Source organism: Balaenoptera physalus (assembly GCF_965194825.1).
Source record: "Balaenoptera physalus genome assembly, chromosome: 16".
Lineage (NCBI taxonomy): Eukaryota > Metazoa > Chordata > Mammalia > Artiodactyla > Balaenopteridae > Balaenoptera > Balaenoptera physalus.
The window spans coordinates 15,229,757-15,257,064 of NC_138898.1; the positions used below are offsets into that span (position 1 = coordinate 15,229,757).

Genomic DNA, 27,308 nt, shown 5'->3' on the forward strand with positions numbered 1-27,308 from the left:
AGGGGAAGCTCTGTGCTAAGCGTTGAGACTCAGTGGCCAGAGAGGGGACCTCCTGCTTAAACATCAGAAGCTCCTAGATGCTCAGCTGTGCGGGGTCACCTAAGGATTGAGGGCTCTGAGGCCAAGGGCTAGGTCACTCTTGTGTGGGGTGCAGGGACCCCATGCCTGGAGGTGGGGCTCTCTGAAGGCCCGTAGGGGGCGCCAGGGCCAGAGATGGAGAATCCCTCAGAGGGAGTGGGGTACTCACAAAACGAGCCGCTGTGTGTGGAGGGTCTACTCTCTCCTGAGACATTTCACATGTATGATTTCATTTAGCCTCATGTCAACCCTACAGCATCTGGGATTCTCATCCCATTTTGCCAGCGAGAAAGCAGAGGCTCAGAGAGGTGAAGCGACTTGCTCAGGACCCACAACCAGCAGATGGCACAACTGGGATTCTAGCTCAGGAGGCCCTCTGGTCCTGCCCCTCTCTCTTCCTGCCTCAGTCTGTCCATCTGAGACCAGGGAGCAGCAGAGACCCTCCCTAACGGCAGAGACTCCTCTTTTCTCCCCCCTCCCCTCTCGTCTGTGTGTCTTTCTCTCCCAATGTCCTCCTCTCCTGGTCCTCGTCCCTCTGGTCCAGGTTAGAGGCCCCCAGACCCAGGAGCCCCCGAGGGGCCTGTCCTCCCTCCACCTCCCACCGCCCTGCTCAAGTGACTGAGTCTCTAATTACAAACCTTCCCAGCCCCTGGGGGCATCTTCAGACAAATAACAAGCTGGGAGCATCACAGGGGCTGGATTCTGGGTAAAGACCAGTGACCGCAGCACTTTGGGACCCAGGTCACATCTCTGCTTCTAGTCCTCAGTTTTTGCCTCTGAAAAATGAAAAGCTCAGATTCCACGCTGTCTAAGGCCGCTTCCTTCGCTGATGGGAGCTCCCGTGGCCTGCTGGCCAGTCTTGAACTCCAGCAAGTGCTTTTTATGACAGGCCAGCTTCACATGCTTTCTCTCACTCAATCCTTAGAGTGGAAGAGAGGGTGTTAAAGAGGAGGAAAGGGGAGGGGTGCTCAAGGGAGGGGTCCTGATTTCTTCAAACCACTCAGGCAAAAGCTGAACCCTCTTGCTGTGACTGCTGCCCAGCCAGGGATAGCGGTGTGACCTTGGGCTAGAACCTGCCTCTCTCAGATGCTCACTCCACATCCTTAAGATGGCCTGGGCGCTCTCCGAAATCTGTAAAGTCTCTTTCTGCCTGAATGGAGGAGTTCAGGGTGCCAGGCCAGGTGCCCCAAGTACTTTCCCAGGGCTGGGAGTTGGGGAGGGCCGGGAGGGGGACTCAGAGTGGGATGAGTGTCCTAGGCTTTGGGAGCCAGTCCCCTCAGCAGCCTCTGGCTGCCCTGTGACTCTGGCCCACAGAGAGGAATCTCCAGACCAGGTCCCCAGGCCTCAGGCAACAAAGTCCCCACATCGTGTCCCAGAAGCCAAGACATGCACTAGAGCACGGAATCCAGCCAGGTGCAGGGGCCTTCCTTCCCCTGGCTGCGCTTCAGATGCCTTGTCTCCCCAAGGTCCCTGGAGGGAGGGCCTCGGCTGAACTGCTTCCATCTCCTTCCACCCAGCCAGACGCCCCAGAGTTGGGAGCACTTCCCTTCCCCGAACCAGACGCTCCCACCTCTTACCAGTACCCTCTCCCGTCCTGCCTGGTGGAGGCCCCCGGGGTTACCACTGGGCATCTGGCAGACGGTGGCACAGCCGGCCCGGCAGCACTTGAGGTTGGCCACGCGTTCTCCATCCGAGAGGCACGCCTGTGTGCAGTCAGGTCCACCTCCAGCGCAGGGCACACGCCTGATTTCTCTGCTCCTGTGCCTGGGAGGCGGATGGGCAGTGAGGGACCCGAGTCCTAGTCTCAGAGGATGCCCACCTCCTGTCCTAGGACCACAAATCTCAATCTCCCAGGAAATCTCCGTCTCTGGCCCTGGGTGCCTCCCTACGGCCTTCAGAGAATCCCACCAGGCCCCACTGCTGCCACCAGGGGGCAAGAAGGGCCTTCCTTAAAATATGGTGCCTAATGGTTGAGGTACTGGTGACTTGACCCCAAAGGGAACCAGAAGTCCCCAACCCCACCTACATTTTTGAGGGACCAGAGGGTCAAATAAAGGGCAAGATGGGGTGGGCAAGGGACTGGACCTGGATGAGACCTATCACTGAAGCAAGAGGGCCTTAGGTTACCTCTGAGGAAGAAAGGGACCATTTCAGGAAACAGACAGTGACGCTCCTTGGGCACTGGGGAACTCCCTGAGGGGGTTTATGAAAGGTGGGTGACACTACAAACAAAAGGCTATTTATTCCTTTCTTTAATGCCGTAGACGGCACATTTAAGAAGGAGTCAGGAATCAAGAAAACTAAAACTCTATGTGCTTTTAGGCAAGTGCTTTGGTCTGTGGTATTCAAAGCACTTTAGCACCATAACCAACATGGTCCTCAAAAATATACAAACCCATGGGGCTTCCCTGGTGACGCAGTGATTAAGAATCCGCCTGCCAATGCAGGGGGCAAGGGTTTGAACCCTGCTCCGGGAAGATCGCACATGCCACAGAGCCACTAAGCTCATGCACCACGACTACTGAGCCTGCACTCTAAACCCCGCGAGCTACAACTACTGAGCCCACGTGCCACAACTACTGAAGCCCGTATGCCTAGAGCCCGTGCTCCACAACAAGAGAAGCCACCGCAATGAGAAGCCCATGCTCCACAATGAAGAGTAGCCCCTGCTCACCTCAACTAGAGAAAGCCCGAGTGCAGCAGTGAAGACCCAACACAGCCAAAAATAAATAAATAAATAAATAAATGGACACCTTGTAATCATGGTTGAACACAGACAAAACAAGCTAAGTTAACAAGCCACCAAAATGACCAAGCATATCCCTGTTCTGCCTCATATGAGTGACTGATGCTGCTTGACCAAATACAGTTCTAAACTCTATCTCGTCCTCTCTTCTTAGAGTTAAGAGTAAGATACACAGTCAGAGAACTGCCCCACTTCCTGACAGCATCCATCCAGAGCAAAGCCAGCTTCCTGAAACCTTCCCCAAATCACCTAACCATAGCACATTTCTTTAGGTCTTTTCTAACATCCTCTTAATGAGATGCTAGGTGATTCCCCAAGGTGTGTGTTCTCCTTGCTGCAGTGAGTAATAAACCCAACTGGTTCAACTAGGAACAGGAGTCTTTCTGGAGGTGTGTGGCTAGAGACATTGACAGGTAGACTCATTAGCCTTATTTTGTAAAAAAGGAAAGAGAAACTCATTGATTTGGAGAGAGATTCCCAAGACTATAAGGTAGTAAGTGACAGAAGCAGCTCTTTCTATTTTCTCATATTTAAAGACCCTGCTATGTGAGTCTCTATGCATCAGTTTCCTTATCTGTAGTGATGCAGTTAGACACTGTTCTCCAAAGATCTCTCTAGCTCACGTCTTCCTAGAGGCAGGGGCATGAAAACATTGTCAAAGTGGCTTGGCTTGGGAGAGCTGGGACCTCCTTTTGGGTGAGAACCCAGTGGATTCTAAACAAGTCATTCCCACAATGCCTTGCAGCTGGGAAGGTCTAATAATGAACTTGAAGTGTGGTGCCTCCTGGGAAATACCTCCATAAGCCTTGGATTCCTGCCCCACCTACATCCTACCCGCTCCTCTCAGCCACCCTCACTTAGGTGTTCTTATTTCCACAGTATCTGATTGCCACAGCTCTTGGCCTACTGGGGAAAGCAAGACTGGAGGGTGGGGCTTCCCTGGTGGCACAGTGGTTAAGAACCTGCCTGCCAATGCAGGGGACACGGGTTTGAGCCCTGGTCTGGGAAGATCCCACATGCCGCAGAGCAACTAAGCCCGTGCGCCACAACTACTGAGCCCGCTCGCCTAGAGCCCGTGCACTGCAACGAAGAGTAGCCCCCACTCACCACAACTAGAGAAAGCCCGCGCACAGCAACGAAGACCCAACGCAGACAAAAATAAATTAATTAAATTACGAAAAAAAAAAAAAAAAAGACTGGCGGGTGACCTGGGAGCTGTGATCCTACTGACCATCCTCTTATTCTTACACTAACCTCACCTCCAGCCCAGTGAGGGGGCACCTCAGGAAGGTGCCAACCATCCTAGCAGCATAAATTGTAGGGAGCTCTAAAGAGTCATTCCCTTAACTCTGAGTCCTGAGAATCTGAAAGATGGTGAAAGGGACTTAGCAAATGTTAAGAACCAAAAAGAGACTTGGGTGGTGGTGGAGGGGTACTTCCCTGACGGCCATCTCCCAATGTCTGTAGAACTAACACAGACAGCAGAATTTGTCTGTAGTGTTCTTAGGAGCAGAGTCAGGACCAATGTGGAAACACAGGGCCAGAGAGGAGGGGGACTCTTATTGGTTCAATAGGACAGAAGAGTGTTCTATTCATGAATGCTACCAGCTGGCACCTGCTGCCCAAGAGAAAGTGAGCTCCCCCTAGCAGGAGGTAAAAAACACCGAGGCTGGTTGACTAGCTACCTTCTATGAAATTTTAACATTTAATTATTCGGAAGCCTTCTCCAATGTTTTTCCGAAACCTAATTTCTCTTCCACTGGTACCTCTACACACCCACATGGCTCAGCTCTAATGGGTCTGTTTCTTAGAGATGACAAAAGCGGCTGCCTCACCCCCCTCAGGAGCTGGGACTAGCAGAAGGGAGCAGAAAACTCAACCAGGGCTCTCATGCAAATACGGTGGTTCCCCCACCCCTCCTAGGTAACTTCTGTTGCCCTACTCTGTACAGGGGGACTCCCAGGTTCATTGTATTCAGGGTTGGGTGGACTTTGAGGAACAAGTTGAGGTCTCCTCGTGATGCTCAAAGGCTACTTGGAAACAAATACAGACTCCGACTTGGGAAATGGATGGATGTAGAATCTCTGTTCTCATCTCCACCTCTTTGTTTTGCCCCAAAGCTCCTGTTTGCCCTCTTCTCTCTACCTGACAGAATACAACTCACCCTTCCAAACTCAGCTCAGACATTGCCTCTTCTGGGAGGCTAGCCTTGACCTCTTCAGGGAGGCTGGCCTTGACCTCCTCAGGGAGGCTGGCCTTGATCTCTTCAGGTGACAGCCAGGGCCGCCACCTCGGCTCCCACAGTAGCCCCGGGAAACTAATCCTCCAGCTAACTGACATTTCCGTGCTCCCATTTCCTCCCTCGCAGTATCATTAGGAAAATACAAACAAATAATTTGGGGAAAATGACAAGCACAGAGCCTGGCACATGGCCAGTCTCACAAAAGAGGGTGGTTGCCCTTCTTTAACAGAAGTAAGAAGCCCCCTCTCCATACAAATGACCTCGCAGAAGGGTGTTCCTTGGAAAACTGGACAACTGAGCCTCATGCGTCTTCTTTTCTCCTTCTAAGAGTCCAGGAGAACAACTTGCCCCAAAATTTGACCTGACCCAAGAAGTAAAGAAAGAAAGCTTTCATGTTGAGGTGTCTCCCAGATATTTTTGTAGCTTGGGGTGTCCATTAAGAGGTAGATGGTATTGTAATAGGTTTTCTCCCAATACTTGGTAGGGCCCAGTCTGAGGGCAGGAAAAGGGGAGGTGTCCACTGCTCTGCAGAATAATGAGAAGGACCACCATCTCCATGGACAGTGTTGGATAAGGTTCTTAGGTGCAAAAATCAGATTCCACACAAGTTAGCTTAATTAGGAAATTAATTTATTGATTATAAGTATGTAGAATTTTAAATGACAGATAGGAAAATGTTCAACATCGCGGTGGGGGAAAGGGGCTTCTTTAATGAAAAGACCTCTGCCATCACTGATTCTCAGAACTAGATTCCAGAAATTATACCAACGATACCCACAAGGAGAATAGTGATGGTGGGGAGGGGGATGAAGGTGAGGATGCAGCGAGGATGAGGGTTAGGACTAGAACACTTGCTTCAAATCCCAGGCCCCGTAGTCACTCCAGTCATGAGGAATGTGCTCCTGCATTCATTCTTTCTTTCCTCAAATATTTATGGACGGTCTCCTTTGTGCCAGGAACCGTGCTAAGTGCTAGGAATAAAGGGAAGACTTTCTCTCATGGCGCTTAGAGCCGACTGGATGAGACAGAGCTAAAGCAAGTAGACCCATGGGGGGAAGGAGAGAGGCAGGGTTCTGCTGAGGAGAGTGGGGTTGAGAAGGAAGCCGGGGAGGTTGAACTGTTTCAGAAGCAGCCACAGCCCAGCCCTGCGTGGCTCCTCCTCGGACTTCAGCATGTCGGGAGAGCACGGTTCACTGGTCCTCTGCAAAAAGAAAGGGACTGGCTGAATGACATCTCTGAAGCCCCAGACTTGGACACGGTACATTCTGTTGGGTCCTAGACCATCCCAGAAATGAGCAACCACAGTCCTCCCAGGACCAGAATGACCAAAAAGAAGGAAGTGAGTTTCCAAGCCTGGGTGGGGAGCTCAGGAACTCTGCAGACCTGCTCTGTAGGGCGGCTGACTCAGTGTTCCCATCTGAGAAAAGGGGAGCATGTGAGGAGGCTCAGATTCTCATGATGGGGCTTCTAGGGGTGACCTTCTGCCAAGCTGGCCCATGGAGGATGTGCTCAGTGTGTGGTTTCACAAGACACGGCAGCCACTTCTCCTGAGTGGCAGCGAGGAGGAAAGACACTGTGCAGGTGTGAATGGTGTGGGGCCCCCTGAGCCCCTTCTCTTTCCCCAGCCCTTCCCCTCCCACCCTGCCCTGCCCCTGTCTTACTCCAGGGCCTGATGGCACCACCACAGGTCCTCATGCAGTCCTCTGATGTCAGGAAGTTGTTCGGCATGCCGCCACACCCGCCATATTCGAAGGTCTCGCAGAGTCCGGAGTTGGCATTGTAGAAGTACCTGATAAAGATGGCCAAGCAGTAACCAGTGTCGGGAGGCTCCAGGCAGAAGGCAGGCGGTGGGTCTGCAAGGATGGGAGGGACTCTGGGTCAGTTATGAGAATGGTCATCAAAGCTTGGTCTAGGGGCTTCCCTGGTGGCGCAGTGGTTGAGAATCTGCCTGCCAAAGCAGGGGACATGGGTTCGAGCCCTGGTCTGGGAAGATCCCACATGCCGCGGAGCAACTAGGCCCATGAGCCACAATTACTGAGCCTGCGCGTCTGGAGCCTGTGCTCCGCAACAAGAGAGGCCGCGATAATGAGAGGCCAGCGCAGCGCGATGAAGAGTGGCCCCCACTTGCCACAACTAGAGAAAAGCCGTCGCACAGAAACGAAGACCCAACACAGCCATAAATAAATAAAATAAATAAATAAATAATTAATTAAAAAAAAAAAAAAAAAAGCTTGGTCTATCAGGTCAACAACAGCAACACCCAGCTTGTTTGCAATAGAGAATGTTGGGGTGCAGGGGTGTGAAGTGTGAAAAGGCCAGTCGAGGGCCTGTGCTCCAACACATTACTATTAATGTTGTGGTGTGACCATGATATGGTAATCATCTTAAAAAACTATATCTTCTTCATGAAGTATTTATGGATTAATTGCCATAATGCCGTAGATGAGTTTTGAAACAATCTACAAAAAAAAGAGGACCACATCAATAATATTCTCCACATGATGATAATTGTTGAAGCTGGATGATGGGTAAATGGGGTTTATAATACTATTCTCTGACTTAATTGAATGGTTGAAAGTTTCCACTATAAAAAAAAAAAAAGTGTGAAGAGAATTCCCTGGTGGTCCAGTGGTTAGGACTCCGTTTTTCCACTGCAGGGGGCCCAGGTTCGATCCCTGGTCAGGGAACTAAGATCCCACAAGCCAAGTGGTGCAGCCAAAAAAAAAAAAAAGTGTGAAGGAATCACGATGTAACGGAGAAAGGCATGAAAGAAAACACACCGGTGTGTTAGCTTTGGTTACCTCATGGGGACTGGAATAATGGAATATTGAGGGAATATTGATATTGTGATTTATAATAAATATATATTTGTCCTTCATCCCATTTCTAGTAACAGACTCCTAAAACCCCTGGAATTGCCAAAGTGAAGAGAGCTATAAGTTGCCTTTTGTTATGGGACAGAGGTGACTGACTATTGGGAAACCCCTAGTAAGCCGAGGATGGGCGCTGGTTGCCACAGGAACTAACTGCCTGACCAGAGGGTTGGAACTTTCATTCCCACCCTCCTCCATGGCCTCCCCCAGCTCCGCTCAGGGAGGAGAAAAGGGCTGGAGGTTGAACAATCACCAGTGGCCAATGATTTAATGAATCGTGACTAGGTAGTGAAACCTGCATAAAACCCTCAACAGACCAAGGCATTCATGTTATTCAAAAGAACTGGCATCGACCCAGGGAACAACATAGGTACACGTTCCATCATTGCTCACCTGGACCACTGCAGCAGCCTGCTCCCTGGGCCTCTGTCTCTGCCCTTCGCCCCCTAGAGGCCACTCTTCACAATGCAGCCGCAGGGACCCTGTTACAACTTGAATCCTATCCGGTTGCTCCCATGACCAAGCCCTCATCTCTCTCAGTCAAATTCTGACTCTAATCCTACACGGCTCCTCACGACCTGCCCCCATGGCCTCTCTGCCTCATCCCCTTCCACTCCCTGCCCTCCACCCACTCAGCTCCAGCCACCCTGGTCCTGGCTGCTGCTCAAACACACCAGGCACTTTTTACTGAAGCCTCTACTCCAGCACCTCCTTATCATAGAAGGTTTGCCTACCAGTCTATGGAAAGAGCACAGCCTCCTTTATCCCCATCACTCTCTTTCTTCAAAATATTCATCACGACCTGGCATGTTATTTTCCCCTTTCTCTGTGATCTGTCTCCGTCTTAGGAGGCAAGTTAGTTTGTTATTTTGTGTACAGCTGTTTTCCCACATCAAGAACAACGCTTGTAAGGACTTGAGAAATATTGTTAATGGAATTGACCTCCCATTAGCTCATGCTAAGCGTACGTTCATTGAATAGAATGGATATCATTGAATTGCTGTTAGTGAAAAGTCCATTTAATGATGAGGCAAGTCTATATAACTATGAATCTAGCTCTAACATTCTATATCTTGAGAGGATAGTAAAGTGATAGACAGGGGGGCAAGGGGAAGGGCATTGAGTTTTGACTAATATTGTTCCAGCCTGGAAGAAAAAGAGCCTTAGGCCCACGAACAAACTCACAACAGTGCTAGATTTCTTGCCCTCCCTGCAGTTGCCTCAGGCAGAGCAGAAGCTCAGCTGTCCCAGACTTTTCTGATTAATTTTAATAATAGAGAAATAGTCATTATTTGACACATAAATATTTCGGGCTGGGAAGGGAAAGGTAGGTAGACTAAGTCTTCCAGATGAAGACACCTTGGGGGAAAACGGACATCATTGGTTACGAAATTCATGATTGGTTGGTTATCCCTTCAGAGAACCTGTGTAACAGGTGTCCCCAGCCAGGTGAGGAAACCACAGACGACTTGCCCCAGCACACACAGCAGGTAAGTATTTAGGTCACCATGATACTATCATGTCACAACCCATTTAATAAACTACTTGATTCTGCCAGGAATTCTGAAAATACAGAAAACTGGTAAGAGCTGCTGGGAGCACTGACGCATACTAAACACAACCCTGCCCCCGAGCCACAGTCACCAAATTAAAGGGAAGAGTGAGTCCGGGTTTTGTCCCTGAGAGCAAATATGTGGTGTCCCTACTGACATCAACCAATTCTGCAACGCCACCTGGGCGTCCCACGAGTCAATTCACTTCTGACACTAAAACCGCAGAGTTAGTGCAGATTCAACAATATGAGGGCTCAGTCCCACAAGACAGCCCACATTTCAAATGCCAGTCACAAGTCCCGGGGTCACCCATACGTGTGACCAACTTGCTATAAATTCGGAGGTTCCATGACCCCACTTCCCATTTTCAGTAATTCATTAGAACCACCCACAGAACTCAGGAAAGCCCTTTACTTACTGCTCCCAGTTTATTACAAAGGCTGAAGCTCAGGGACAGTTGAATGGAGGAGATGCATAGGGCAAAGGGGGGTTGAGGGGTGCAAAGCCTCCAGGCCCTCTCAGGACACTCTCCCCTCACATCACCTCGAATGTTCACCACTCTGGACGTTCTCCAAACCCCCAAAGTTTAGGGGGTTTTATTGAGGTTTCCATAGGTCGGCAGATTGATTGAATCACTGGTCACTGATGATTGAACTCAGCCTCAATACTTACCCTCTCCTCTCCCCAGAAGTACTACAGGTTGAAAGTTCTAATTCTCTAATCACCTGATGAGACTTATTGGAGACCGTCCCCATCCTTAAGCTATCGTGGGTCCCCTTCCTTGACTCATCGCATTACCGTACAGAAGACAGCAAATTCCAAGGGCTGCAGGACATCTGGGCCAGGAACCAGGACACGGACAAATATGGATGTTTTCATTACACCACAGTGAGCTTCAGGCACAAGGCAGTGACCAGGAATAGTCTCAGAGATGGGGTCCCTGGTCTGGTAGAGTTAGGGGGGATACTTTTTTAGAAAGCTGAAACATAATGATTCATTTTGAGAGTCATGAAATGTCCCTGGAGTTAAAACTGCCCAGTTTCTCAGGAGAAATCCAGAGAGGGCTGTCAGCACCCACCCCACCCCTGCTCCCCAGCCCCTCCCATGGACTCGCCTCATTCCCCCCAACCCTGCCCCAGCCTGTAGAGGAGAGGTGAGCCGGGACTTACCTCTGAAACCGCCCTTGTATTTACCCCCCGGGGCGCAGGTCACCAGGGTGCCCAGGAGGACGAGAAGGGCGACGGAGAGGCAGAGTCGGCTCATGTTTCTGGTCTTGCAGGAGGGCTTCTGAGGAAAGCTGGGGGCTGACAGAGCTTTTCATATCCCAGCTGAGGGATGGGACAGGCAAGGAGGAGGAGAGTAAGCAAGGGAGGAGCTGGGGTCAGTCCTGTTTATTGCGTAATCTCCCTACCTAACCAGGCTTCTTGCTTCTGCAGGCTGGGGCCAAATGCCCAGTGACAGCACTTCTCAGACTTGACTCTGCCTGTGGGTCTTGGAAACAAGGATTGTGATTCCACAGGTGGAATTTTGTCCAATATGTTGACTCAGGGAGCATCCCAGCACCTAGAGCAGTGCACGGCAGGTGATGGACGGTCAGTGGGTGGATGAGAGCCAATCAAAGGACAGATAAGTGAACAGCAGTGTGTTAGCTCTGGTCCTCCTTTTCAGCCTCCTGCTGATGTCATCACATCCGGGCATCAATGCCCTTCACCCCCCACCCCAAATTCACTAACCTCAGAAGACAGGTGTGACACAGGACACCTTCCTGCAACCACTGCCACAGCTTCTCAGCTGGATGGAACTTGCTATTTACCTGGCACTGGTCCAAGCAGAAGCTGAGCTGGGGGAAGGCAATGTTCTCCTGGGAGACAAACCCTGATTTTCTGGGTAGAAAAAAGAGTAAGGGGTGTGGGCAGAGGGGAAGCAGGGAGCTGAACACATCTCCACAGCATGACCACTCACCACCCCTCACCTGGTTACACCAACAGGAGAGCTGCCTGCCTGAGTGGACCTCAGGGCCTGGAGTGATCTGTGGGAGGCTGGAAAGATCGCCTGCAACATCTCCCTTTCTCGGGTCTCTCCACCTGTGGTTTTGGGGTCGGAGGATGTCAATTTGCATCCCAGCTCTCCCTTTCCCTAACTTTGTGACCTGTGGCCAGAAATCTCCCAGAGCCCCATGTCGTCAGGTGTCGTCTGAGATCCATGCTGCCCAGGTCGTGGGGTTGCTATGGAAGCAGTGGACTCAACAGACATATATTCCTTCTCCCTGCAAAGTCAATCCTTGTAATAAGAATAATAGGGACTTCCCTGGTGGCGCAGTGGTTAAGAATCCGCCTGCCAATGCAGAGGACACGGGTACGAGCCCTGGTCCGGACTCGAACATGCCACGGAGCAACTAAGCTCGTGCACCACAACTATTGAGCCTGCGTGCTGCAACTACTGAAGCCCGCACACCTAGAGCCCATGCTCTGTAACAAGAGAAGCCACCGCAATGAGAAGCCCATGCACCGCAACTAGAGAAAGCCCGCGTGCAGCAACGAAGACCCAACACAGCTGAAAATTAATTAATTATTTTAAAAAGAATAATAATAATGAGTAATGACAGCAGTAAACACTTAGCTCCTTCCATGTGCCAGGCATTGTCCTAAGCATTTGACTTATATTAACTCATCTAATCCTCACGATAATCCTAAAAGAGGGTGAGGAAATCTTAATATTTCCTAACAATACAGAGGAGAAAATTGAGGCAACAGGAAATCTGTAATTTGCCCGAGGTCATGCTGGGTAGGAACAGGATCTGAACCCAGGAAACCGGCTTCAGAGTCTGCCCACCATGCACTCTGCTGCTTTGTAAGGTATAAAGTGCAGGCACATGTGAAGGCTTCCATATCCTCCCCTCTTCACTTGTCCCATCTATTCACTCCTAATTACAACCATGTACCACAAGGCCCCCCATACACACTCACTCATCCACTCACAGACAAGCATACTCCCACTAACACACACACACACTAACAGCTAACACTGCCGAGATGTGCTGATTACAATTCCCTCTGTGTAAATCTTTTATCTCCTTTAATGATCACATCTAATCTCTCCTCTCTAGGGGATATTTCTACCTTACCACCTATCACAGAGGAGAAAAAATGCAGCACAGAGAGGTGAAGTCCTCACCCAGCACCAAACTGCTGATCAGCAGTAAAAACAAGACCACAGCCCAGCCTTCTACGCAATCACACACACACACACACACACACACACACACACACACACACACACACACCCTGTGCTCCACTTCCAGGGTCAAGGAGAAGGGAGCTGGGCTCAGTGCCCAGAAGCCCCAGGAGCAAGCCCAGCCAAACGTCAAAGGGGCACAGAGCTGCGTGATGAGCTGCAGAGGACGGGACGGGTTTGTGGCTGGCCTTTGAAGTGGGGCAGTTTTGTGGCACAGAGTCTTCCACCTGTGGGCTCTAGTCTAACTCTGGAGACAATGTCAGAAGGGAATTGACTTGGGGGATGCCCAGTGGGTGTCGGAGAGGTGGTTGGTCTTGGTAGAGACGCCATGGATTTGGTGTCTGGGGGAAAAAAACCCAGACCCACTCGTCGCTGGGCTTTGGTGGCTGAGATGCGGCTTCGGGACAGGGGAGTAATGAGTGTGGGGCAGGGGAGTAATGAGTGTGGGACAAGGGAGTAATGAGTGTGGAGCAGGGGAGTAATGAGTGTGGGGCAGGGGAGTAATCAGTGTGGGGCAGGGGAGTAATGAGTGTGGGGCAGGGGAGTAATGAGTGTGGGACAGGGGAGTAATGAGTGTGGGGCAGTGCATCCAGAAACTATTACCCATTATCTGCATTTTAACAATTCCCTGCAGATGTCAGGTGCTTCACTGACTGGATTTTGACAGACTAGTATCTTGACTTGAACTTACCACTTACCATGAAGTGACCAGGGGCCACTCACGTATCTGCAGTTTCCCCACGCAGACAGGTGACACCTGCCACGCAGGTTCTAGGAGGGGATTACCTATCGTCACATAAAGAGTTTTTTCACATTCCATGGCCCATGCTATCCATTTCCAGCACGACGTCTTAGTCTGGGGAGTTCGCTGGTGGCACAGTGGTTACGAATCTGCCTGCCAGGGTCCAAGGATGGCACAGGGCCACCCATAACTTACCCGCGTCGAAACAGGCCTGGCTCTACCCGAAGGCCCTGTCTGGGTCAGATTCTGAAGCCTCCCTTGGCCACACGCATAGCCCAATCAGACCGTGCCCAGACTCCAGTGAAGCAGGGAGCAGGCCGTGGCTTTGTGCTGCCCCCGCCTGGCACCGACCTTGTGTTCTGACGGGAGGGTGCAAGCAGTCCCGCGTGGGTGCCTGGACCAGCCCCAGCTTCCACAGAAGCTCTGTTACAGGAGGCCCAGTGCCCTGGCCTGAGTTGGGTCGTGGCCTTACCCCAGGTGAAGCAAGAGAAGGCGGATGCCCAGGAGGACTGGACGCCAGGCACAGCCATCCTGACTTCTCCTGTATTGCTGCTGGGCTGCCCCAGCAAGGCAGTAGACCCAGGCCTGCCACCTGTGAAGCAAGAGCCACCTGACCCTGAGGAGGACAAGGATGACTCCACCTCTGACTTGGCCCCAGAGGAGGAGGTAGGAGGGGCTGGCACGCCCGTGATCGAAGAGATTTTCAGCCTGGGTGGAACCCGCCTCCAGGACACAGAAGTCTGGTTGCCAAGGACAGGCAATCGGGAAGGGAAGATGGATGTAAAGAGTGGGAGACCGAGGATACACTGGCGCCCACGAGCACAAGCTGGAAACCACACGGATGGCCCGGAACCCATGTCAGCCTCTCACCACCTCTAACTTCGATGATGTGGGTTTCCTGCAGAAGAAGCTGGGGCCCTTCATCACAGAGTTAAATACGCATCTGGGCCAGGAATTAGAGAAGCTGAAGGAAGATCCTGGGGAAGGTGGAGCAGCTGCAGGCCTGACTGCTGCCCCATACCAACGAGGTGAGCCAGCAGATAAATGACATGTGTGAACCGCAACAGTGCCTGGTGCCCCGGCACCAACCTTCCAAGTGCACTGCTGCTTCACTTCTGCCCTCCAGTTATCACGCAAAATATCTCTTGTGGTCCATCCTAACCGGAAGCGTATGAGGAAGGGAGTGCTGGGAAACATAGCCTAGTCAAGGTGACACGTTACAAAGCCACCCTGCCATGAATCAGCTCCCAAGGGTCTCACTACTCACCTGAGGATAACTTGATAAAGCTACGTTGCTGAAAATGCAAAGCTGAAGACCATGCATTTCATGGTGAACCCAGCAAGTACAGAAATTCTGTCAAGCCCACCCAGAAAACACTTGCTGGTCTCAGCTATTTATGTGTCATTCAAGTATTGAGAACCTGGCCCATGGTAGGCACCATACTTAATGCTGGGATTCAGGAATGAAAAAGATATAGTCGGGCTTCCCTGGTGGCGCAGTGGTTGAGAGTCTGCCTGCTAATGCAGGGGACACGGGTTCGAGCCCTGGTCTGGGAAGATCCCACATGCCGCGGAGCAATTGGGCCTGTGAGCCACAACTACTGAGCCTGCGTGTCTGGAGCGTGTGCTCTGCAACAAGAGAGGCCACGATAGTGAGAGGCCCGCACACCACGATGAAGAGTGGCCCCCGCTTGCCGCAACTGGAGAAAGCCCTCGCAAAGAAATGAAGACCCAACACAGCCAAAAATAAATAAATTAATTAATTAATTAAAAAACAAACAAACAAAAAACACCAAATGAGTTAAAAAAAAAAAAGATATAGTCCATGCCGTTTTATTAAATACATCAGTATGTATTTAAAAATGGTGAATGGATTTCCAACTTTATTGTGGAATTTAATGGTGAAAATACAGAATTCAGGAAACTGTTGGGAGGACAGCCCTGGCGTGAACCTTGTTGGGGCACAATAGGCGTTGGAAAATATATAAATAGTTTCTATCTCTCTGCTGTTCTATTTTTAAATTATTTTTAAATGAAAAAAAAAAAAAAAGGAATCTGCCTGCCAATGCAGGCAACATAGGTTTGAGCCCTGGTCCAGGAAGATCCCACATGCCACGGAGTAACTAAGCCCGTGCGTCACAACTACTGAGCCTCTGCTCTAGATCCCATGAGCCACAACTACTGAGCCTGCATGCCGCAACTACTGAAGCCCCCATGCCTAGAACCTGTGCTCTGCAACAAGAGAAGCCACCGCAATGAGAAGCCTGCGCACTGCAACAAAGAATAGCCCCCACTCGCCGCAACTAGAGAAAGCCCAAATGCAGCAATGCAGCCAGAAATAAATAAATAAATAAATAAATTTAAAAATAAAAAATAGAGAGGGCAGACAGCAGAAGCAAGATGAACAGTTCTACAGCCTGTGGAACAAAAACCACATTCACAGAAAGACAAAATGAAAAGGCAGAGGACTATGTACCAGATGAAGGAACAAGATAAAATCCCAGAAAAACAACTAAAGGAAGTGGACATAGGCAAACTTCCAGAAAAAGAATTCAGAATAATGATAGTGAAGATGACCCAGGACCTTGGAAAAAGAATGGAGGCAAAGATTGAGAAGATGCAAGAAATGTTTAACAAAGACCTAGAAGAATTAAAGAACAAAAACCTAGAATAATTAAAGAACAAACAAACAGAGATGAACAATACAATAACAAATGAAAAAATACACTAGAAGGAATCAATAGCAGAATAACTGAGGCAGAAGAACAGGTAAGTGACCTGGAAGACAGAATGGTGGAATTCACTGCTACGGAATAGAATAAAGAAAAAAGAATGAAAAGAAATGAAGACAGCCTAAGAGACCTCTGGGACAACATTAAACACACCAACATTCACATTATAGGGGTGTCAGGAGGAGAAGAGAGAGAGAAAGGACCTGAGAAAATATTTGAAGAGATTATAGTTGAAAACTTCTCTAACATGGGAAAGGAAGTAGCCACCCAAGTCCAGGAAGCACAGAGAGTCCCAGGCAGGATAAACCCAAGGAGAAACACGCCAAGACACATAGTAATCAAGTTGACAAAATTAAAGACAAAGAGAAATTATTAAAAGCAACAAGGGAAAAGCAACAAATAACATACAAGGGAACTCCCATAAGGTTAACAGCTGCTTTCTCAGCAGAAACTCTACAAGCCAGAAGGGAGTGGCATGATATATTTAAAGTGATGAAAGGGAAGAACCTACAACCAAGATTACTCTACCTGGCAAGGATCTCATTCAGATTCGATGGAGAACTCAAAAGTTTTACAGACAAGCAAAAGCTAAGAGAATTCAAAAAAAAAAAAAAAAAAGCTAAGGGAATTCAGCACCACCAAACCAGCTCTACAACAAATGCTAAAGGAACTTTTCTAAGTGGGAAACACAAGAGAAGAAAAGGACCTACAAAAACAAACCCAAAACGATTAAGAAAATGGTCATAGGAACATACATATCAATAATTACCTTAAATGTGAATGGATTAAACACTCCAACCAAAAGACACAGGCTCACTGAATGGATACAAAAGCAAGACCCATATATATGCTGTCTACAAGAGACCAACTTCAGGCCTAGGGACACATACAGACTGAAAGTGAGGGGATGGAAAAAGATATTCCATGCAAATGGAAATCAAAAGAAAGTCGGAGTAGCAATACTCATATCACGTAGAATAGACTTTATTTATTTTTTTATTTTTTGGATAATATTGTTCTAGCTTTTTTGTTTTTAACGTCTTTATTGGAGTATAATTGCTTTACAATGTTTTGTTAGTTTCTGCTGTATAACAAAGTGAATCCGCTATACGTATATATATTTCCCCAAGTCCCCTCCCTCTTGCATCTCCCTCCCACCCTCCCTGTCTCATCCCGCTAGGTGGTCACAGAGCACCGAGCTGATCTCCCTGTGTTATGCAGCTGCTTCCCACTAGCTATCTATTTTACATTTGGTAGTGTATATATGTCCATGCCACTCTCTCACTTCGTCCCAGCTTACCCTTCCCCCTCCCCGTGTCCTCAAGTCCATTCTCTATGTCTGCGTCTTTATTCCTGTCCTGCCCCTAGGTTCTTCGGAACCATAAAATAGACTTTAAAATAAAGAATGTTACAAGAGACAAGGAAGGATACTACATATTGATCAAGGGATCAATCCAAGAAGATATACCAATTATAAATATATATGCACCCAACATAGGAGCACCTCAAGACATAAGGCAACTGCTAACAGCTGTAAAAGAGGAAATCAACAGTAACACAATAATAGTGGGGGACTTTAACACCTCACTTACACCAATGGACAGATCATGCAGACAGAAAATTCATAAGGAAACACACGCTTTAAATGACACAATAGACCAGATAGATTTAATTGATAGTTATAGGACATTCCATCCGAAAACAGCAGATTACACTTTCTTCTCAAGTGCACACGGAACATTCTCCAGGATAGATCACATCTTGGGTCACAAATCAAGCCTCGGTGAATTTAAGAAAATTGAAATCATATCAAGCATCTTTTCCAACCGCAACGCTATGAGATTAGAAATAAATTACAGGGGAAAAAACGTAAAAAACAAAAAATTTAAAAAACATTGCTTTAATAAAAAAAAAAAGTGCTAAATTCCTTAACTTGGGATATCTGGTTTTCTTTAATTTACAATAATCTCTTGACATTCAGACTACCTGCCCTTTGTTGCAAAACTTCCTTCTCTATATCCTGGCTCCCACCTCACCTCCTCAGAGCACTTCTCTCAGGGTTACTTGAGATGCTGCCTCCCGGGCTTGAAGTTCTAAAAATCTCCTCCGAGTAAAACAACTCTCAACTTTTAGGTTGCACGGTTTTTTTCAGTCGACAATGGACTAGTCCCATTTCCCCCCCAGCCTGTAGAGGAGAGGTGAGCCGGGACTTACCTCTGGCACGGCTCTTGGGTTCACCGCCCGGGGTGCAGGTCACCAGGGTGACCAGGAGGACGAGAAGGGTGACGGAGAGGCAGAGCCGTCTCATGTTCGTGGCCTTGCAGGAGGGCTTCTGAGGAAAGCTGGGAGCTGACAGAGCTTTTCACACCCCAGCTGAGGGGTGGGATCAGGTAGTGAGGAGGGGAGTGAGGAAGGGGAGGAGCTGGGGTCAATGCTGTTCATGCTTCACCTCCCACGTAACCAGGCTTCCTGCTTCTGCCTGCTGAGGCCAAATGCCCAGTAACAGTGCTTCTCAGACATGACTCTGCCTGTGGGTCTTGTGGAAGTAAATACACATTCTGATCCCCCAGGTCTGGGTGACGCCTGAGAAGCTGCATTCCTAACAGGCTCACCGTTACACGTGTGTCCCCAGCCCCAGTTTCCCCTCCTATAAAATGGTCCACAGGACCACAATTTGATAGCAAGCCTGGAGGGGACTCACCGGGGTGGAGGAGAAGGGCAGCAGACGCAGAGAAAAGCTGCCTTTCCCATGCACCTTGGGAAGTAGCAGAGGAGCCAAGATCGGGAAGAGCTGAATCTCAGAAAGCCCCACATTCTCTCCCACTGATCTGCGTCTCTTCCTAATTCTCTGCCTTTACCTTAATTCTTTGGAATGATCACACCCTGGTAACATATGAGAAGTACAAGTCACTGGACTTCTTTTGTAAAAACAAACATGAGTCTCCTTCCTTTCCCTGAGGATGAAATGATTGATCAGATCCCCATCCCCTTCTCCTTCACTCAGGATGGCATATAAGCCTCAACTGCCTGACCGTCTTTGGGTCCCAGGTCTTTGGGGATGCTCTACCTATGAAATTTGGTTTTCTCCTGTTCATCTGTCTTATGTCGATTTAATTACCAAACCAGCCAAAGAACCTAGAAGGGAAACAGGGAAAGGTTTCCTCCCCAACAACAGTAGGAGGACCTGCATTTGGCAAATTACTTAGTGTTCCTGGGCCGTGGTGCCCTCATATGTAAAACGGGATTGTTTATAAAATCAACCCCATTTCTTTGAGATGCTGTGAACGCATTTGAGACTAATGAATAGAGAATGCTCAGCTCTGTGCCCCTGGGTGCTAAATACTCAAAGATTCAGGGCTCCTCTTGTGATCATCAACGTGACACCCAACTCCCAGTAGGAATGTCTGGATCTGACCTCAGGCCTGTGTTGAAATAAATATCTAGACCCAAGATGTCTGGGGTGCCATGTCAGCAAGTTGAAACTTAACTCTGTGTTCTTGTAAATGATCTACAGTTCTTTGGACCCTTGGGGATGGAGACTGCCCACGTCATGAAGTGTTAAGTAAAGTTTGTGTCACCTGAACTGTCTTCTTTAATCATTTTAGACAAGGGAAATGCCTGCTTTCCCTTTGGGGTCTGGGGCTTCCCTGAGGTCAGCTGTGCAGGCAGTATATGCCTGCATGCCTGACCACAGTAAAAACCCAAGACTCCCAGACAGGAGTGAGCTCCCCTGGTTGGCAACATCTCGGATGTGTCGGGCTGAGGGAATCAAGCAGAAGCTTGTGCCTGTGTTCCTCCAGCTTCACCCCATGCTCTTTCCCCCTTTGGTGATTCTACTCTGCATCCATTTGATATAAACTTAAGTATAACACCTTTGTGTCCTGTGAGTCCTTTTATGAATTAAACCCGGGTGTGGTCCTGTGAACTCCAAACACAAGTAGTTTTGCTGTAGCAGAAAATAGTTGAGGCACCCCCATTATGTTAGACCTTATTCAGCCCTTATTCTTTCCACCCATTCCACCTGTCTCCTACAGATGTTTTCTCCCCCTCTCTTTCTTGCTTAATTGCACTCTGAAAATGATTGCCCTCTAGCTAAGGTTGCACTATGCACCTGATGTTTACTTCTCCAAGACAACACTCCTTAACACTCCTTTCCTTTGTGAGCATTCTTCATTCCAAAAAGAAGGTCATGGAATGATAATCTCGAGGACCACCAGAACCTATTCTGGAACCACCTGATGCCAGCCCTAATGATCTCAAGGTCTCCAGGAGGAAAGAAGGATGCAAACATCAGCCCCAATCCTTATCTACAGCCCTATTTTCCACCCTGAAACTATAAGACCCTTTCCTGCTTCCCAGGAAGGGGGGCACAGCCTTGAGTGTGTTAGCCTGCTGTGGCCCCCTTTGCCTGGCAAAGTAATAGAGCTACTCCTTTCTACTCCTCCAAAGCTCTGTCTCCAGGTTTCTATTCTGTACGGGTGAAGAGAGACTGGGTTTTCGGCAACAGTTTCCGTTGTTATCCCCAAATAGAAACTATATCCATAGAAGGTAAATAACTTGTCTTGAGGTCACACAGATAGTGAATAGCAAAGCTGGAATTTGAATTCCTCTGTCTCCAATGGTGAGGTTTTTAACAACTACTGAAGCACAAGTGAAGATAATCTAACATAACTGATGTCTCATATAGAAAACTCAATAATTGGAAAAGAAACTTTATTTCAAGATGTAATACAAGGAAATTTCCCTTACAAAAATCTGTAGATTGGAAAAAGCATTCCATGTTCCAGCACAAAAAGAATGATGCAGAATGATACCAAAATACATTATCTCAAGGATAAGCAAAGAGGTCTTCAAGCTTTCAGGTAGGAAAAAAGTCACCCCTAAGGGAGAAAAACATTCAGGCCACTTCATAGCGACACTCCATGGCAGAATTCAGTGGAACCAGGTCCACAATTGTTCTGGGAAAAGAAAGTCTGATCCAGGATTTTTTATCCCATCAAATTGTCCTTGAAATATAAAGGCAATATGCAAAAATTCAGGGAAAACAATACCTGTAAACCCTTTGTTTTTTAGAATTATTTTTTTATCTACCTAACAAAATGTTTATGAGGATAACTTGAAGTAAAGGTATTTACTTCACGTGGTGGAATTTCACTGTCCACTATGGTAGCCACTAGCCACATGTGGCTACTGAGCACAGGAATTATGACTAGTATGAATCAGGATGTGCCTTAAGTGAAAAATACACTCAGATTCCAAAGACTTAGTATGAAGAAAAGTAAAATATCATATTAATCTTTATTACATGTTGATTATATGTTGAAATTATACTATTTTGGATCTACTGAGTTAAATAAACTATTATTAAAACTAGTTTTAGGGCTTCCCTGGTGGCGCAGTGGTTGAGAATCTGCCCGCCAATGCAGGGGACACGGGTTCGAGCCCTGGTCTGGGAAGATCCCACATGCTGCGGAGCAACTAGGCCCGTGAGCCACAATTACTGAGCCTGCGTATCTGGAGCCTGTGCTCCGCAACAAGAGAGGCCGCGATAATGAGAGGCCCACGCACCGCGATGAAGAGTGGCCCCCACTTGCCGCAACTAGAGAAAGCCTTCACACAGAAACGAAGACCCAACACAGCCATAAATAAATAAATAATTTTTAAAAAAAACTAGTTTTACGTCTTTCTTTTTAATCTTTAAAATGCTGCTGCTAAAAAAAAAAAGCTGCTAATTCCTTGGCGGTCCAGTGGTTAAGATTCAGCGCTTTCACTGCCGTGGGCCCGGGTTCAATCCCTGGTTGAGGAATTAAGAACCCACAAGCTGGGACTTCCCTGGTGGCGCAGTGGTTAAGAATCCGCCTGCCAATGCAGGGGACACGGGTTCGAGCCCTGGTCCAGGAGGATCCCACATGCTGCAGAGCAACTAAACCCGTGCACCACAACTACTGAGCCTGCGCCCTAGAGCCCGCGAACCACAACTACTGAGCCCGCGTGTGACAACTACTGAAGCCTGTGTGCCTAGAGCCCGTGCTCCGCAACAAGAGAAGCTATCACAATGAGAAGCCCGCGCACGGTAACAAAGAGTAGCCCCCGCTCGCCGCAACTAGAGAAAGCTCATGCACAACAATGAAGACCCATCGCAGCCAAAAATAAATGAATAAATGAAATTTATAACAACAACAACAAAAAAGATCCCACAAGCTATGCAGTGTGGGAAAAAAATGCTGCTACTAGAAAATTTAAAATTCTCTTTGTGGCTTGCATTATATTTCTGCTGCACAGCACTATGGTAGAATCTGTGGGGAGTGATTTTGCCTTTTGTTTATGCTATTCAGTATAGCTTGATCTTTTAAAAATAAATATGATGATTTATATGAAACAATAAACTCATTATCCCAAAATTAAATAAATAAGCCAATGAACAAAGAGCTATGTTCTCTCTCCTGGGATGTTGAGACACTAGCTGGGAGGCTCTGGATAGGAACCAATAATAACAGAATGGAGAATAGATGTGCTGAGCCCTTAGGGACCATGTGGTCTAGCCCACCTGTTTTACAGATGGGGAAACCGAGGCCCCTAAAGGTCCCTTTTCAGTCCAAGGTCACGGAGACTCGAATCTGCAGTAGATGAGGCTGGGGACTGCATTCCAGATGCTACAGAAGCACCGTCTTAGGGGACTTGCTTAATAGCTATGAAGAGCCCATCCAAGGCCAGTGCACAGCCTCCAGGTAAGAAGTCCAGTTCTTCCAGCCCACACCCCTTGCCCAGGGTGCTTCCTATTCCAAGTAATGAAAAGCGAGTACTTCCCTCAGCCCTGGGGAAGAGGACCCCTTCTCCTTCAGCTGCAGATATAAGTTCCCGCCTCCCAGCCTCAGCCCAGAGCAAGCAGCTACTCACACCATGAAGCTCAGCCGCCTCCTTGCCTTTTGCCTTGCCCTCTGCCTGGTGGGCTTGACCAGCTCAGGAAAGACCTCAGGTGAGCTGAGGGGTTGGGAAAAGGGTCCCTGAGATCATAGCCTATGGGGTGGGAGGATGCTGGATCCAAGAGGCCACCTGGTCACTTCCCCCTCAGGAGGAAACCAGGGCCTAGGTATGGGAAGGGGCTCCCATGGGGTCACCATCTGGTCTCAGGAAAATGTGGGACCAGACCTCCCCGGTGTCTTTGTGACATCTTCACCAAATTCTAATTTTTCTTAAAAAGCAATACACATGTTTGTGTTAAAGACAAACCATATGTAAATGTGTGAAGTTTAAAAAGTGGGTCCCCTGTTTTACACAGCGCCAACAATCCTGCTCTCCAGAATCCTACTCCCTAGAGTTCTTAAGCAAGAAAATAAATGTTCATACTGCTTTGAAAATGAGGCCAGATTCTCAAAATTGGCTGCACACTGAAGTCCCCTGAGGAGTCTCTGGGTCCCACACTCAGAAATTCTGATTTGATTGGCCTGGGATGAAGCCTGGGCATCGGGACATTTTTTTAAAGTTCCCCAAGAGATCCTAGTATTCTAACCAAGATTGAGAATGGCTGCCTAACAGAAGGTCTCGAATTCCCTTCCTAGAATGGCCTCTTCCCTATTCTTGGTTAAGTTTCTCCCAGTATATTCAGCATGGTCAGTGGGTCAGTGTCATATACAGTGAAGATTCACAAAATGGTTCTGTGAGGTGAGTTGACCCATGTGCTTATCTGTTTGAGGGACGCTGTCCTTATTAGGGAAAGTGTAATTATCAAAGTGGAGTTTGTTGCTTCCCATAAAAAGATACACTGAAGTCCTGAGTGTCCAAGGCTAATGGCTGAGGGAGGGTGTGTGTGAGTGTTTGATAAATTCCTTTGTGTGATAACTGGACCTAGATGTAGTTAGGAGTTAAAATAACAAGTGATTCAGTAAAAGAGTCCAGTTTCCTTATTTGCTGATTACTCATGGATATTTAAGATTATTTAATGTAAATATCTTTTTCCTAGTTATAAAAAATGATACTTGTTCACTGGCATTCAAATGATACTAAAAAGAATTTTTAGGGAATTCCCTGGCAGTCCAGTGGTTAGGACTTGGCACTTTCACTGCCATGGGCCCGGGTTCCATCCCTGATCAGGGAAGTAAGATCCGCAAGCCACACGGCACAGCCAAAAAAAAAAATTTTTTTTAGAAAATAAAAATCCCTTCAAATTCTACCACCCAGAGATAACTACTCTAAATATATTGGTGAACAACTTCCATGTCATCATTCTACTGGTTTATACATATATTTTACATCTGCAGATCATACTAGATCTCCTCTTTTGTAATTTGTTTTTTTTATTCAACAAAAGTTACGGACCTCTCTCCATGCTGATGCGTATAGATCAACACTATGCTTTTGTTTTTTGGCCACACTGTGCAGCATGCGGGATCTTACTTCCCCAGTGCCCCTGCAGTGGAAGCCGGAGTCTTAACCACTGGACCGCCAAGGAAGTCCCAACATTATGCTTTTTAGTGACTGCATAATGGCCCATGGATCCCCTGTTGGTGAACATTTACATTTTTTCCAAATTATAACTCTTTGCAAATTATAAACAAAGCTACAACAAACATCTTGATGTCAAGTTATGAGAGGCTATAGGACACAGCACTTGGGATTTGAAATTGGATCTGGGTTTAAATCCCAAGCCTCTCTCAATTTACAGGTCTTATGATTTTGGGGAAATTACCAAACCTCTCCGAGCCTCAGTTTCTTCATTTGTGAAGTGGGGACCATAATACCCTCTCCATTAGGTTATTTAAATAATGGCAAGTATAGCAAACACCTAGGAGGGTGCTTGGTGTAGAATAAATGCTGGGGAAAAAATACTTATCAGTTCTTTAAAAGGACACATAAGTGACAATCCTGTTCTTCCTTTACCTTGCAGCCAATCTTCAGCAAGAGGCTTCCCAGGAGTTGTTCCAAACTCCCCCTGCCCTCTGCCAGCTCCCCCCAGTGAGGGGCCCTTGCAAAGCCTCTTTGCACCGATACTTCTACAACTCTACATCCATTGAGTGTGAGCCCTTTACCTATGGTGGTTGTCAGGGCAATGCCAACAATTTTGAGACCACAGAGATCTGTTTGAGGGTCTGCAACCCCCCTGGTGAGTCCTCTGATGGAAACAGGAGTAATGGAGGCAACAGCATGCTGGGCATGTGAAGGGAGGTGGTGTTGGTGAGGATGCTGGCAGTGATTCAGATGATCATGTAAATATGGAAGTTGGTGATGATGAGAATAATGGGAATAAGATGGGTCACCGTGGGCTGCTGATGGTGGTAATGAGGTGTAGACAGTAAGGCTGCGGTGGATGGTGGCATGGATAGTAAAGATGAAAGGAAGCTTGGTTATTGCAGTAAGCCCTTTTAAAATACATCGTGGGGCTGGTAAAGGTGAAAACGGCAATGTAACCTTCACAGGGGTGGTCCTGTTGACAGAGGTGATGAACGTGATTGTAGCACTGATCACGGTGGGAGGTGACAGAAGTGAGGAGGCCCCCAGGTTGGTGGGTGTTGAAGGGGTTGGGTAAGGAGTCTAGCTTGATGGCTCTGGCTCTAGGCCGCCAACAGGCCAGCCAAATAGGGAGCTGGCTGTCATCTCCATTACAGAGAGCAAGGTCAAGAGCAGCTGAAGTTGATATCTGCATGTTCCCAGGCCTTGACCGAAAGCTGGCTCGGCTGCCATTCCTACGCAGAGGCCCTGTTCGGAGCCCATCCTGTAACCCTCCGGGACTGAGTCAATAAAGTGTTCAAAATTGATGTGACCTGAAGCCTTCCTACAAGGGCCCTGGGCCTGTCCTCCAAAACTGCTCACAGCCACAGGGGCAATCAAACCCGCATCACCCCCACCCCTAACCTCCTTCAGACCCGCACTGCCCTCTGTCCCCAGAATGAAGATGAGGACAGAGGACACAAGTTCCCCTATCGCCAGGGGTCCTCATGCAAGCCAGACGGAATGGAAATTTGGGGACCTTGAGTGTCTGTCCCCAGATCCTGGAGTGCTGCTCTTTCCTGCCCGGGGCTGCAGGATGAGCCAGAAGGTTCTTCCTGCCCGGCAGGAACCATGGCCTGGAGGAGGGTGGAGAGGGGTGGAAATTCAGGGAATCTTGGCCAGCTGGGGTGGCACTCCCCTCTCCACCCAGAGGGATACTGGAAAAATGAAATTTTTACATATTTTTAAAATTGTGGTAAAATACATACAACATGAAATGTACCATTTTAACCATTTCTAAGTGTACAGCTTAGTGGCATTATGTATACTCACGCTGGTGTGCTAACATGACCACCACCCACCTCCAGAACTTTTTCATCTTCCCAAACTGAAACTTGTACCCATTAAAAATTAACTCCTCTTTTGCCCTCCCCGCAATCCCTGGACACAACGCTCTAATTTCCGTCTCTGTGAGTTTGCTCTAGGAACCTAAGTGGAATCACACGGTATTTGTCCTTTCGTGACTGGCTTGTTTCACTTAGCAGCGTGTCCTCAAGGGTCATCCATGTTGTAGCCTGTATCAAAATTTCCTTCCTTTTTTGGTTTTTGTTCTTTGTTTGTTTTTGTTTTGTTTTGGCTGCTCCGCACAGCATGAGGGATCTTAGTTCCCCAACCAGGGATTGAACCTGTGCCCCCTGCAGTGGAAGCGTGGAGTCCTAACCACTGGACCACCAGGGAATTCCCAAAAGTTCCTTCCTTTTAAAGACTAAATAATATTCCACTCTTATATACGTTTTTGAAAACCAGACGGGTCTGCCTGACCACCATGCCTACCACCACCTGTAACCGTCTCCTCCTGTCCTGCGTCTAATCTAAACACTTCCTCTTGCTGAAAGGGAAACTGCTGACCAAAGTCAAAGAGCGATACTAGAAGCCAGAACCTGGAATCCCTAGACTAGATCCCTGTCCTGGTGATGTCACTGGTACCCTTGGTGTGCCCTTCCCACCTCCATCCCTTTCAGATGTCCTATTGCCCAGGAGCCAATCTAGATCATGTGAAATCACGTCAGGAAGGACATGCTGAGAAGCCAGCCTTGCCCTAGGCTCAAAGCGGGAATCCAAAGTTGAATGGACCGGGATTTCCCTGGCGGTCCAGTGGTTAAGACTTCGCCTTCCAATGCAGG

At 48.2% G+C, this 27,308-nt stretch overlaps 2 protein-coding genes and 1 pseudogene across 5 annotated transcripts; 2 read left to right on the forward strand and 1 right to left on the reverse strand.

Moving 5' to 3' along the window:
• Window positions 1–5,674: 5,674 nt before the first annotated feature.
• Window positions 5,675–10,867, reverse strand: LOC309645937 (serum basic protease inhibitor-like). Of its 3 annotated transcripts, none has more exons than XM_082431766.1 (4): window positions 10,662–10,867; window positions 10,296–10,471; window positions 6,728–6,919; window positions 5,675–6,267 (listed from the first exon to the last, which is right to left on the reverse strand). In XM_082431766.1, exons 2-4 carry the CDS (start codon window positions 10,369–10,371, stop codon window positions 6,257–6,259), a joined length of 279 nt encoding a protein of 92 aa, XP_082287892.1. In that variant the 5' UTR covers window positions 10,372–10,471; window positions 10,662–10,867; the 3' UTR covers window positions 5,675–6,256. The 3 variants fall into 3 exon arrangements, with proteins under 3 accessions (XP_082287892.1, XP_082287891.1, XP_082287890.1); XM_082431765.1 differs by having other exon boundaries at window positions 10,296–10,437; window positions 10,662–10,865; XM_082431764.1 differs by lacking the exon at window positions 10,296–10,471 and having other exon boundaries at window positions 10,662–10,849.
• Window positions 10,868–13,054: 2,187 nt separating this feature from the next.
• On the forward strand, window positions 13,055–15,229 carry LOC309646104 (methyl-CpG-binding domain protein 1 pseudogene; annotated as a pseudogene). The gene is made up of 2 exons: window positions 13,055–13,138; window positions 13,502–15,229. The product of its transcript is annotated as a methyl-CpG-binding domain protein 1 pseudogene (transcript).
• A 5,140-nt stretch (window positions 15,230–20,369) lies between these two features.
• LOC309645352 (colostrum trypsin inhibitor-like) lies at window positions 20,370–25,952 on the forward strand. The gene is made up of 3 exons (XM_082430415.1): window positions 20,370–23,176; window positions 25,085–25,300; window positions 25,803–25,952. Exons 1-3 carry the CDS (start codon window positions 23,101–23,103, stop codon window positions 25,823–25,825), a joined length of 315 nt encoding a protein of 104 aa, XP_082286541.1. The 5' UTR covers window positions 20,370–23,100; the 3' UTR covers window positions 25,826–25,952.
• Window positions 25,953–27,308: the final 1,356 nt, after the last annotated feature.